The following is a 14,725-nucleotide window of genomic DNA, read 5'->3' as shown; positions in this document are numbered from 1 at the left end:
AAATTGCGTATGTACACGTTTGTATGTGTGTGCGTGTGTGTTAATGTATCTGTCAATGTATTCTCTTATAATTTTATTATTTTTCATTTGTCAAATTCATTCATGTTATGTTATATATTTGATTTCAGTATTATAAATATATGCATTGTAACTTTTATTCAGCAGAGTTAGGTGGTAGAGCAGCCCAAGGCTGAATCTCTTTCTGTAGCAAATAAAAATACTTTTTAATTCAATCGACACTCTAATTATATCAAGAATACTAAGTATGTACGAGTAGGTTGCATTGCATTAATACTTACTTTACAAGTGTCTGCTAGTTTCGGGGGCAGCAGAGAGAACGGTAGATGACTCTTGATGTACCTCGGGGAAGCCATTTTGTCCACCATCTCGTACACAGGTTTCTTCATCGACTCCAGCATCTTTATGTGTTCTGGAGCATCTTTATTGACCTCCTTCAATTCTTCCATCACCTCATCGTGAAATAGAATGCTCAATCTGAAACGAGAAAACACAATTAACGATTTTGAGTACAGGCAGGAACGCCCCGGAAATTTTTTATGTACTTTACTGGAGATTGTACTTTTATTACAATATTGCAAAATAGTTCTTCAGTAAATTTGCACACAGTTTGTAACACTGCTCTTGAATGTTCCGTGGCATGAGAGTAGTGGTATTGATACTACGGACAGTGCGAGAAAGTACGAGCTCCTTTCTAGCAGCTTTGGCCATATTTAAAACTTGCTCAACATGCTCATATGGGTTTTTGCTCAAGTGTGGAGCTCTTATAATTCAAGATTTTTGTAAAAAATGCCCTCGGGAATTTTTCAGAAAGTACGAGCTCCTCAGATTGATTTGTGCATACTTACAAAAGTTGCATCAGCCAGATTTTTGTCAAAAATTGATATATTTTTGGCCACACCAGAAATTAAGCAAAAACCCATACATACACACACATATTTACTTCTAGTTTAAGTTTAATTGGACCCCAGGCTCAATTTGCTTATCTAATATTAAAACAAAACAATATGCAGAGCCTACCTCTAGAATTGCTTCGTATTTCCATGTTTCTCCTCTGTGGCAATGTGCGCAATTCCCGAGACGGTAGTATTGATTTTTTTCCTCAGCGCCAGTATTTACAGAAATTTCCGAATATTGCATCAGCCAGTATTGTGAGACTGACTGAGGGGAACAGACGTGTTGATACAGTGCTTCTCATACTTACAGGTTTAAATTCATATTGAACAATATAAAATCTGATATTTGTTGTAATCCATTCATATTTAGAGTCAAGCTTATATTTGTCCCAGCCTGTTATACATAACAAGGTTATTGCTATTCAAGATATGCATGTTCGTGCAGGCATTTGCGCCGGGTCAGTGTGAATGATTTTCCACTTGTAGGCTATTGGCTTTACAACCTGTCATAAGATTAATATTAATCTATAGAGATTAGATTTGAATCCCAGGAAATTTTATATAAATACCAAAACCAAAAATATTAAGTGTATACACACATATATACATATATACATACAAATTACAGTGCTGAACCCAACTGATATTTTTTATCCAGTATAAAGTTTTGAATTGAATCCCGGGAAACTGTATATAATAAACAACAGCAAAAATGCCGAATCAAAAACATTGTAATCAGTGCAATAAAAATATATCCAGCTCTAATTGGGCCAAGCATCAAAAGATTTGCAACCCAGACAAATACAAAATTCCCACAAAAATTTGCCCCAAATGCAATAGAAAATATAACATGGAATATTTCACATATAAACATAAAGATACTTGCTCTGCACAACCATCAACATCTGGTCTGAAAAGAAAGCACGAAGCACCTCTTAATGCCAGAGCAGCAAAACAGCCACGCCATGCACCCATCTGCAGCAGTTTTAACGGCCAATTAAGAGATCACCGGTTTGTATCAGAGCCAAGATGTGGCATTGAGAATTTCTTGAACAGTATAAATCCTGATCTCCAGGCAATTCTAAATGCACAAAATGGCTCTTATAAGCTATCCCTCAAATTGTTTGTACAATATAAGAAACCAAATGGCACAAAATTTACACAGCCCCACATAACAGAAACTGTACCTGTATATTCAAATGCAAATTCAGACACAATAATAAGCAGCTTGATAAATCAACTGAACATTAAACACTCTGAATTTGCGGCAAAAGAGTCCGGATGGAGTCTATGCGGTTCATCACACAAGTTATATGTTCATATTTCTGAATTCAGCCCATTACAAGGTTCCACTTATCTGCCATTACCTGCCAATATCAAAAACAAAAGAGCCGTGGTTAACATAAAAAATGCCGACCAGAAATGCTTTTTGTGGTGTATATTAGCTGCTTTGTATCCAGTTTCAAGGAATCCTGAGAGAATAACTTATTACAAACAGCATGAACATGATTTTGACGATGTAATGGAGGGTTTGGATTATCCAATGTCAGTTCAGAATATTGACAAATTTGAAAAAAAGGCCAGGCACATCAATGGCAAACAATTATCTATTAATGTATTTATTTGTTCTACTGGCAATTGCCCGATAGATCCTCTTAGAATCAGTACAATTGATGATGAATCTGCTATTCCGATTGATCTGCTCTTAATTGAAGGAGATGGCACTTATCATTACACTCTGATACATAATCTTGAAGCTTTAGTGAGAACACAACTAGACAAAACTCATACAATATTCAAATTGTGCAGAAGATGCTTAACTGTATTTGATGGTCAAAAAATGGTGAAAGGGGTTCGTGAAAAAAATGCAGAAATTGCCAAAAACAAGTTAATTGAACATCTGAAATACTGTGGCAACCATAAACCTGTTCATATGGTGATGCCCAATCCAAGTGAAAATTGCAAATTCAAAAAGTTTGAAGCCTTGTTGGAACACCCAGCATTTATTGCCTGTGATTTTGAATCGAATCTCAAATCTCTTGCATTCTGTAGCCCAGATCCAGAAGAATCTTCAAGTACACCGTACCAGCAACATGAACCTTCCAGCTTTTGTTGTGTGGTTGTACAGGGTGGTGTTGTTATTAAAGAATATTCATACAAGGGACCAAATGCCGTCAAAGAATTTGCACATAGAATAGAAAATGTGTGCCGTGACATAGCATCTAACATCTTATTAATATCAAAGCCTATGTTGCCTTTAACGGAGGAACAGAATGAAGATTTCAACAATGCAGAAAAATGCCCGGTATGTGATTCTGAATTTTCAGATGCAAATATCAAGGTGCATCACCATTCTCATACAGATGGTAAATTCTTAATGGCCCTGTGTAATAGCTGTAATATTAAGATCAAGAGACCAAGATTTATCCCCATATTTTGCCATGGAGCATCCAATTATGATTTCCATCATCTGATCAGGTACGAGGGGTTTGAGAAGCAGAATTTAAATATTTTAGCTGAAAATGATGAGAAATATATATCTATTAGCAAGATAATTAAAGTTGATGGTGTTCCTATTCACATAAGATTTCTTGATTCTTACAGATTTTTACCTGCTAGCCTGGCTACACTGGCCTCTCAATTATCTGATGATGACTTGAAAATCACACGTGCATTGTTTCCAAATCAGGACCTGAAATTAATTAGGCGGAAGGGTGTATATCCATATGACTATGTCACAGATTTTTCTAAATTTGATGAGTGTTCCCTGCCACCACAAGAAGAGTTTTATAGCAAAATCAGAGGATCTGGAATCAGTGATGAAGATTATCACCATGCCAAATTGATGTGGAACAATTTAAAATGCAAGACATTTGGTGATTATCACATGGCATATTTAAAACTTGATGTCACCCTCTTAGCTGATATACTTCAAGCATTCAGAAAATCTTCGATGCAAAATTATAAACTGGACCCAGTGTATTTTTACAGTGCCCCTGGTCTAGCATGGGCTGCAATGTTTTTCAACACCAAAAAGCCATTGGATCTGATCCACGATCAAGATATGTATCTGTTTATGGAGAAATGTATAAGAGGAGGGATGGTGCAATGTCCCCAGAGATATGCCAGAGCAAATAACAAGCATATGCCTGATTATGATCCAGCACGGCCATCAAATTATATAGTGTATGTAGATGCAAACAACCTCTATGGTCACGCTATGATGCAAAAACTGCCATATGCAGGGCTTGAATGGGTTGAAGATTTCAATATTGAAGATCTTCAGAATTTTGATGACAGTGAATATGGCCTCTTCTTAGAGGTTGATCTGACAATTCCAGATCATTTACACAATAAATTTTCTGATCTGTCCCCAATTCCCGAGGTTCAGTGCTCACCTGGCTCTAAACAGAAGAAGCTCATGATGACACTGGAGCCAAAACAGGGTTATGTCACATATTACAAAAACCTCCAGTTCCTGATGAAACATGGTGTTCAAGTAACCAAAGTTGGCAAAGTTTTAAGGTTCAGGCACTCAAGATGGTTGAAACCATACATTGATACAAACACGGAGCTTCGAACATCTGCAAAAAGCAAATTTGATAAGGGCTTGTTTAAATTGATGGTGAATTCAGTGTATGGCAAAACAATTGAAAATGTCAGAAAACATACCGATGTTAAAATAATTACTGACCCCAGCCGGAGCAAAAAATTGGTTGCAAAGCCCAACTTCAATTACAGAAGAATTTATGATGAGCACATGGCACTTTTCAACATGATGAAAACAAAGATCAAATTTGATAAACCTATTTATGTAGGGGCTGTGATATTGGAATTGTCCAAATTACATATGTTAATATTGTATTATGAGGTGCTGAAACCTTTTTATGGTGATCGTGTAAAATTATTGTACATGGACACGGATAGTTTTATTCTTGATATTCAAACAGAAGATGTTTATCAAGATATGTCACAGCCTGAATTGTTTCAATACTTTGATACCAGTGAACATACAAGAATTCAACACCACCACAACAAAAAGGTGCCTGGCAAGTTAAAAGATGAGACACTTGGTGATGTTATTGTGGAATTTGCTGGGTTAAGTGCCAAGATGTACAGTTTTGAAACATGTAGTGGTGCTGTTGCCAAAAAAGCCAAGGGCATTGGCAGAGTAACTGTTGAAAAAGATCTCCAATTTGAAGATTATAAAAATTGCATCAAATCACAGAGTTCAATTAGAACATCAGAAAATAGAATTCAGAGTGAGAATCACTTGCTGACTTCAAATATTGTAACAAAAGTGGCTCTGGACCCACGTGATGACAAGAGATGCATTTTGTCATGTAACATACATACTCTACCTTGGGGGCATTGTGATTTGAAAAGTGGCAAACAATGCCCAATTACAGAGCATGATTTGAAATAAATAAACATGCCTATGAACTTATTTGGGTTCAAAAAACAGGCTATTATGGACCTGCCCACACCACAACCCTCTCCTGATATGCTGTCTAAACTGAGTGGCTTGTTAATTATTCATCTGAACAGCATACTTACAGAAGTTAATGATGAAACAGGCAAAATATTGTACATATTTAACAATAATTTAAATCATTACCAATTACCTGTAGGTGGGCAATTGCAATTTATTACAACCCCTGAGGGTGATGTCAAGATTTCAATAGGGAGAAATATTTACAGAATTAAGCACTCAAACATGGTTTCTGGCACTGTATATACTGTTTCTGCTGGTGACTGCTTATATATTGAGGTCCCGGGATCCTATGACAAGCTTATACCCTTTTTTATAGAATTAAGAATCAGATATTCAATAATAAATAACCATTAAAACAAAAATGCCTAATGATATATTTGGCCATACAAGGCACGAAGATCACAGTGATGAGATTTTGATGCTTGATGTCAGAGTCAAGAAATTAAGAAGTGATTTGCAAGCTTTACAAACCACACTCAATGCCAGTCTTCAATTAGAAATTACAAATTTGCAATCACAATGCATGGACCCTCTTCTTAAAATTGATTCTGAACTCAAAGTGCTGCTTCAGAAATATACTGATTTGGCAACATTAGATAATTTTCAAAGTTTGGAAGAAGCTGTAGCAGCTCTTCAAGCCAAATTTAAGACCCAGGCCACCAACTCTGAGCAATTGAAGCAACAATTGGAAGAGCAAATAAATAATGTCCAGGCACAGCTCCAAACAATTGTCAAAAGCATAAAATCACAGGAAGACTTTGATCTAGTGATTTCCACTCTAAAGGAACAGATTCAGTCACTCCAGATACCTAATCTGGATCCTCTGAACAATGCCATAGCCGAGGTTAAAGAAAAAATTGAGACGCTTGAAAATTTTATGAACAACTTGCCATCTTCTGATGCTTTGAATGCAATAACTCGGAGTGTAGCAAATATTAAGCTGCAACTTGAAACATATGAAGATTTTGGAAAAATTCAAAGTACCATAACCCACCTTGAGGGTACCATAGCAGCAGTGCAAAGTGATTTGGCTAATGTACAAGAAACTCGCCTGCCCGGTATTGTAGACACTCTTGTAAGTGTCCAGCAACAAATCACAAAGCTTGAAAACCTCAACACTGAATCTGAGCTATCTCATTTTCATCACTTGATCGATGATATTCAAACAAAACTTGAAATTTTACAACGATCAACACCCTCTCAGGCAGATATAGCCCTGCTCCAAAATGCTATGCAAAATGTGGCTGATGCTTCTGAATTAAATAATGTGAAATTGGCACTTGAATCTTTGCAGAATACTGTATCAAATCTCCCCACATCACAGGAACTTAAAAATATTAAGAGGGCAGTGAATAGGATATTGAAATCAGAAGATATCAAGAATATCCAGACAGAGATCAAACAACTCACTCAGACAGTGGCCACTCTTCCAACCAATCAACATATTAATGAACTGCATGCCCTGTTTGAGGATATCAGAAGACAGGTCCATGATCTTACTGCTCAAAATTCAAAACTAGCAGTTGTTGAAAATTTGCAACAAATTGTAGCTAATATCAAGCAACAGCTAGGAACCGTGGAATCCAATCAAGCAAATGCCTTGTCTGTTTTTGCCACCCAGCTTCAAGAAATTGTGCAACAATACAAAAAACTTGTAGTGGACATAAAAATCAAGCCAGGCCACGATGATGTTGTTAGGACCATCAATGAACACCTTGAATCTGTAACAAGCAGATTGCTCACAGCAGAAAAGGAAATAACAGGCATAATTGAGAATCCAAAACATACAGTAATTCTTGAATTGTACAGTATCCCCAACAAAGAATATGATTCTCCATTTACACCAGGTGGCAAAATATATATGCTGTCCCCTGTACAATTTTATTACCAGTTTTTTGTTGGGGGCACACTGAGACCAATCAAGATCAAATATTGGCATCAACCACAGGCACACCACTACCCCACCTTATCAATAACAAATGCTGACAACAAACCGAAAATCACCAGTGTAGAGTTAGAGGATTTTACAGATCCCAATACATTAGAAACAGCCTATACTGAAGATGATGGCTCTCTGGAATTTAATATACAAATAGGAGACAAATTATATTTAGAAAATCCTGCAGTCTCAGCTGCTGAACACCCCATAGTTGCAATATTCTTGTTTTCATATTATGTCTAGAGAAATTATTGTTGATGAATTACACAGACAGGCCCGACATAATTTTAAGAGACTCCCAGTAGTCACAAAGGGCATAGATGATTTATGGCAAAGCGACTTGATTGAAATGGCAAGTGGACAGTTGAAAAACTTAGACAAAATCAACAAGGGCTACAAGTATCTACTCACTGTCATAGACACATTTTCAAAATTTGCCTGGGCTGTGCCACTCAAATCCAAGACTGGAAAATGTGTTACAGAAGCCATCAGGACAATCATCAATCACACTGGAAGATCCCCGCGCTATTTGCAAACAGATAATGGCAAAGAATTTTATAATTCAGTGTTTCAACAATTTATTAAAAGCCAGTCAATACAACATTACTCGAGTTACAGTGATCTCAAAGCCTCAATTGTAGAGAGATTCAACAGAACCTTAAAAAATCTTATGTATAAACAATTTACACTTCAAGGTAATTATAAATGGATTAATATTCTTCCAGAACTTCTACATAAATATAACAACTCGGTCCATTCCACAATCAACATGAAACCCTCTGAAGTAACTCCATCTGATGAGCAAAAATTGATCAGGACTGTTTATTATCCTAGATACCAGCCAACAACAAGAAAAGCCAAATACAGGGTGGGTGATCAAGTAAGAATAAGCAAATATAAGCACTTATTCAAGAGAGGTTTTACAAGAAACTGGAGTACAGAATTATTTACAGTGGTTCAAGTTAAACCCGGGACCCTTAACACATATATAATAAAAGATCACCGAGGAGAAATTCTCAAAGGCCGGTTCTATGAACATGAACTCAGCAAAACTAAACAGCCTGACACATATCTCATAGAAAAAATTATCCGCAGAAAAGGCAACAAGTTACTTGTCAAATGGCTGGGTCATCCGGAAAACAGCTGGATCGATGCAAACAAGATAATAATATGAGCACCTGGGATGTTATAAAAAGGCTGCCAGAACCTGAACAGCAGATTAAGAGAAATGGAAAATTGCTGCCTGAAAATATTAGGTGTCTTATTGTTGGGCCATCTGCTTGTGGTAAAACTACACTAATGGTTGATAATTTTTTATTGGCACCCAACTGGTTAGACTGGAAAAATAGGCACTTGTATGTTTTCTCTAAAAGCTTGGAACAATTAAAATATCAGCAGCTGATGAAGCTGTATGATGGACTGGATATTGCCACTTTTGAACCAGATGTTAAGCCACTTCATGAATGTCTCGATAATTCTGTTGTTGTGTTTGATGATGTTATACTGGATAATCAAAACAAGGTTAGACATTTCTTTACACAGGGGCGGCACAAAAACATTGATTGTTTCTACCTGGCACAGACTTTTTCTAAAATACCGAAGCAGCTGATCCGAGACAACAGCAATTTTATATGCGTGTTTCATCAAGACCATACCAACCTCAAACACATACATGATGAATATGTAGGTGGGGACTTGAGCTACAATGATTTTTCTAAGTTTTGCAGCAAGTGCTGGAACCAGAACAGCTATGGGTTTGTCACAATTGATATGACAAGAACACCTAATACTGGAAAATACAGAAACAAAATCAACGATTTTCTAGACGTTGAAACATATATAAATAACCATGAAACGACCAGTCATTGATGATCTTAAGTTAAGAGATTATCTTGTAAAAAGATTTAAGGGGTGGAAATCAGAGAACCGGGGAATTTATGAAAAACACAAACAAACAGAACAGCCTGTAATTGATGCTATTAATAATTTAGGTAAGAATATCAAAACTGTTACAGAGCAAAATCAAGATTTGATCACAGAGCTTGTACCTGTAGCTGCTAGAAACATATTAGATTATCCATTCACCCCACTTTCCAGTATTCATACACCTAGTCCTGTTGCTCCTAGAAGAATTGAAGCTACTCAGGATCCTATTGAATTGGGTCTTCTTGCTCAAAAATATTTAACCACACCTAAAGACAACAAAGATGAGGTCTTTGGCTTATATGCTGACACAGAGCTTGATGGTAGCATCATACATAGAATTGGCAATTTCAGAGTAACATTTATGGGGGATGATATAATTGTTTATTCAGAATCTCGTCTCGGAGAAAAAGGTGCTTTTGTTAAGTACCCCGGCACACCTGGATTGTGGGAACTGATGACTAGGAAGAGGCCTGGCAGCTATACAGATCAAGATTATGAACATTACAAAGAAATATTAATAAAATCAGATGCTCTGTACCAGAACAATGATCCTACACAAAAAAGAGTCAAGTCTAGCAGTGGAGCAAAATACAATAATTTAATCAAGCCCATATGGTCACAGATCAAGACAGGCAGTGGAATCAAACAATACAACACCCTGCCTAAAGAATTTGTGTGGGTTGATGATGTCAGGAAACTTGTAGATAGGCTGCTGGTCATAGCTGGGGAGGAAAATGCTGGCAACCACAATTTTTACAATGAAAAGGTTGGAATTATGGACATGATCAGCACCAAATTGTCTAATTTTATAGTGAATGACCCTAAGGGGATTGGATATCTCATAAAAATTATTAATACTCTACCGCCTAAATTTTGGAATATTTCTGAGGGTCGGGGTCTTGTTAATGACATTATAAACAAGCTGCCATTTGAACTACACATTCCAGGCTATCAGTATTGTGGTCCAGGCACAAAACTAGATCATAGATTAAACAGAGGGGATCCTGGTGTTAATCCCCTAGATGCTGCTTGTAGAGACCATGACATAGCATACAACACGCATTCTGATCTTGACAAGAGACATGTTGCAGACAGGAAATTAGAAGAGGCTGCATTTGGTAGATTTGTAAGCAAAGATGCTTCTTTGAGTGAGAGAATATCAGCATTGGGAACCACCATAGCTATGAGCACCAAACAAAAACTGGGGTGGGGGTTGTGAATATATATATAATAAACCTACGATGAAGGCCAAGGGTGTTATGTATCAAATACCTTATGCAGGTCTCAAATCTCTTAAAACTATTGACAGTCTTTTGACCAAAAAGCAGCGCAAGAAAAAAAATTCTTGTCTTGCAAAAGGGCATGGTATGAAATTGTTGCTTAGCACCCCCCAATTAAAAAAATTACAGCAATCTAGAAAAAAATCACATGTGGGTGGATTTATATTTACCATCCCGGCCATCTTAGCTGCTCTCGGGGCAGTTGGGAGCTTGGCAGGGGGTTCAGCCGCCATAGCAAAAACAGTAATAGATGCCAAGAAAAATAGGGCAGAATTAGATGAGCAGAGGCGCCATAACCTGGCCATGGAGAAAAAAGGCAAAGGTGTTATGAATAAGTTTAAAAAAAACAAGCGCCGCTTACAAACCAAGATATTGAAGCTTTAATCAAGCCATTGGGCATCAAACATTTTAGAGGTGTGTACATGTCTGATTCTTTACCGGAACAACCACTCAACAAAGAGTGTGGCATTGTTAATTTGGATGAGTACAAAAATCAGGGCACTCACTGGATTTGTTATCTTAAATATTTAAAAGATGATGCATTTGTGTTTGATTCATTTGGGGGTGTTCCTCCTGAAAATTTAGTACAATATCTAAATTCAGCTAATCTGTATTACAATAATGCCCGTGTTCAAAACTTCAAAGATGTTAATTGCGGACATTTGTGTTTATCTGTTCTCAGATACATGTCTCAAATAAATAAACCATCAATTGAAAATTTTCAAAAGGCCTTGTGGTATTTAAAACATCATGGGGGTATTCCATCTCACCAGTCAAAATTCAATATTGAAACTCAAATTGCATGATGACATAGTGTATCCCAAAACAATAGCTCTCAGAGCATTTTATGGCATGTACCTGATCCCAAATATTACACGCCACAACAACACAATTGCAGTAGGGGATCAAAAAATTGTCATCACTCCAGGGCAATATAATCTGTCCACTCTAAATGCTCAATTACCCAGAGGCGTAGTGTTAAGTCAAAATTCTGTCACTCACAGAGTAGAGATTGTATCTGCTACAGAAACAGTGGGTCTGGCTACTATAGGAGAGCTGTTAGGCTTTGAGAACAACACAAAACTTGAAGCAGGCATCAAACACACTGCTATGAATATACCTAAATTCTTAGCCATAGAGACTCTGAATATTCACTGTAATGTGGCCGAGGGTATGATCACCAAATCAAATGGCATAGGCACTCACAAACAAACTGGCATCATTGCAACATTCAAACCTAATTCTGAATTCATGGAACCAATCATCTACAATCCATCCCCAACATTATATTTTCCTGTGTGCCATAATAGAATAGATTATATTGAATTGATGGTCACTAATGAAAAAGAAGAATTAGTTGATTTTGCTGGAGCCACAACAACTGCAATCATAGAGATTAACATTTAAATAAAAATACATACAATGGAAAATATTGAGAGTTATGAGCTACAATCATTCCCCCCAAACAGGAGGACATTTGCAAATTTAAATCAGCCCAACACAGAAATAGAGGTGGATCTTGATGTAGGGGACGGCTTTATACACCCCCACAGAGCAGATTTATACATCAAATTTGATGTTGTAAAGCTCGATGGTACAGATTATCCGGCAAATTCTAATATAAGACTTGTAGACAATTTTGTGCCACATCTGTTCTCTGAAATTGAGATCAGAAAGCATGGCGTTGTTATAAACAGAATAGATTATCCCGGCATTACCTCCACAGCTTTGGCCACACTAAAATTATCCAAAACCGAGGCTTCTTACTACAAAATAGGCGGATTTGAAGCTGGTGATAAAATTATATCTAAGAGCCACACAGTGCTGTTTCCAATGCGCCTGTTGCCAGGATTCTTCTCGGATTACAAAGAAATTATGTGGAAGGGTGGGTTAAGAATTACATTTAGGAGAGCTGCAAATGATAGCAATGCTTTGATGAGATACAGCACATTAAACCCTACAGGGGAAGCTATGCCTAATACCTTACCTGATGCAGGCAAATGCATTATTCAAACTATGGAGCTAAGAATTCCAGTTGTTGAATACGAAGCCAGTTACGCTCTTAAATACAAAGCAGATATAATAAAAAATCCCCAGATTCCTCTGCAATTTTACACATATCAAGCTGTACAGAAGCCTGCCACTGGTACTTATTATGAGTTTGATGCGACAAATTCATTCTCCAGTATTCAATTTGACATGCCCGATTTCGTGGTGGTATTGTTTCAGACTGGAAGACACAATAATCAGGAAAAAAATTCAAGTAAATTTGATAGCTGCAACGTCAAGAACATATATCTTAAAAATGGCAGAAATGAGGTATTTCCTAGAGAAAATTACAATTTAGACATGTCCAAGGATGATTTTCTTAAATTATACGAAGCTTTTTCTTCCTTCAAGAGGGTCACTACTGGCAGTACTGACATGTATTATACACCAGATGAATTCAAAGCACAGAGACCCATGTTTGTAATTAACACTTCAAAAAGGAAACAAGTTGTAGTAAATGATAGAACAAACATTAAAATTATCTGTGAATTCCACGAGGCATTACCTGAAGACACCATTTGTAGCGTCATTCTCATAGGTGAGAAATCATATATTTATGATGTAAGAAATGAGCGGGTCACTGAGCAGTTCTAGAAGCACGATTCAGGGCTTCCCCCATAGTGGTAGCGTCATTGCCTTGTAATCAATAAGTCCCAGGTTCGATGCCCGGTGGAGGCACAAGTAGTTCAGATCCAACTTTAAAACTGTAGGGCCAGTCCCGATTAGCCTTACTGTGCATAAAATAGACTTAAAACAGCAACTCGAACTAGAAACACAATTCAAACACAGAAACTTTTTGGATATAAAACAATACTTTACCGTCAGTTACCTACTCATTTTATACCACCTCTGCTCGTAGCAGATACCTACCTAAAATACTGCCAAAAGCTGAAATACAGAAATATTGTTCTGTAAGTTACAGACTTGTGTACAACAAGACCAAGCCTAAATGCAATTCAGTTTGCAATGACAATATCCAGGAATTTCCTCAATATGATGGATGGTCCCTGAAAAAGTACACAGTATAGATAAGAATTTCTCTTTGAGTTCCATGACAAATGACATGGAATTTCCCTCGGAAAAGGCGCAGTGCGGGTAATAACAACAGATATAATCACTCAGGCATACAGAAAGAAGACAATTGCTCTTTGAGGAAGAATAATATGTTATTCCTCTCTGAAAGAACACAATACAGATTATATCTGATGGCATACAACTCCCAGGCATGCAATGGCCGAAACATGGGACTGATCAAAAGATTGGAAAACACATGCAATGTTTACTTGACCTCCATTCTATGTATTGATTATGCAGTTTTGCCCCGTATTGTTGAGCTGTTGGTGATTCTTAATAGAGAATAATTTTGCTCTGTTGTTACCAAATTTAAGATCTGGGAGCTATCAACTAGCAGTAATTATTCTCAAAATCTCACGTATGGAATGCCACATCTCTCAGGACTCGAACCCAAAGCCCCTTGTTTACATTAACATTTTGCCATCAGATTTTATGAGGACTCAAACCCGAACCTTTTGATTACAAGGCAATGTACCACACTCCACTCGGTCTCAGAACCCAATAGATATCTTCAAGATTCCTGGGATTTTGACAGAAAAACATACTTTAAGCTTAATTTCTGGTGTGGCCAAAAATATATCAATTTTTGACAAAAATCTGGCTGATGCAACTTTTGTAAGTATGCACAAATCAATCTGAGGAGCTCGTACTTTCTGAAAAATTCCCGAGGGCATTTTTTACAAAAATCTTGAATTATAAGAGCTCCACACTTGAGCAAAAACCCATATGAGCATGTTGAGCAAGTTTTAAATATGGCCAAAGCTGCTAGAAAGGAGCTCGTACTTTCTCGCACTGTCCGTAGTATCAATACCACTACTCATGAGACTATTTAACGGAGAAAAAGGTGGATGTGACACACGGCGATATAAAAAAACGTTGTACAGTCACGAGCACATCTGGAATGTAACGATCCCATTGAAAGCCAATGAGATTTTTACAACCCTGAAGTTTGCAACTGTCCCCAGTGAGGAGCAGTTTCTTGCAATAATTAAATAAAATAACTTGACAAATGTAACTTAACGCATGAGTATATTAACCATTTCTCTAC

The 14,725-nt window shown here is 37.1% G+C and overlaps 1 protein-coding gene across 1 annotated transcript in view; it reads right to left on the bottom strand.

Annotated features, from left to right (window-relative positions):
- Window positions 1-14,725, bottom strand: part of LOC145990367 (luciferin sulfotransferase-like) — a 50,137-nt gene that overhangs the window by 20,693 nt on the left and 14,719 nt on the right. The window contains exon 4 of the mRNA XM_083126060.1: window positions 300-495. Within this exon, the coding sequence (XP_082982186.1) occupies window positions 300-495 (196 nt within the window). The remainder of the gene's footprint in view (window positions 1-299; window positions 496-14,725) is intronic.

This window comes from Lepisma saccharinum, chromosome 7, assembly GCF_977018435.1.
Source record: "Lepisma saccharinum chromosome 7, izLepSacc3.1, whole genome shotgun sequence".
Taxonomy (NCBI): Eukaryota; Metazoa; Arthropoda; class Insecta; order Zygentoma; family Lepismatidae; genus Lepisma; species Lepisma saccharinum.
This window is presented reverse-complemented; position numbering and strand designations above follow the sequence as displayed.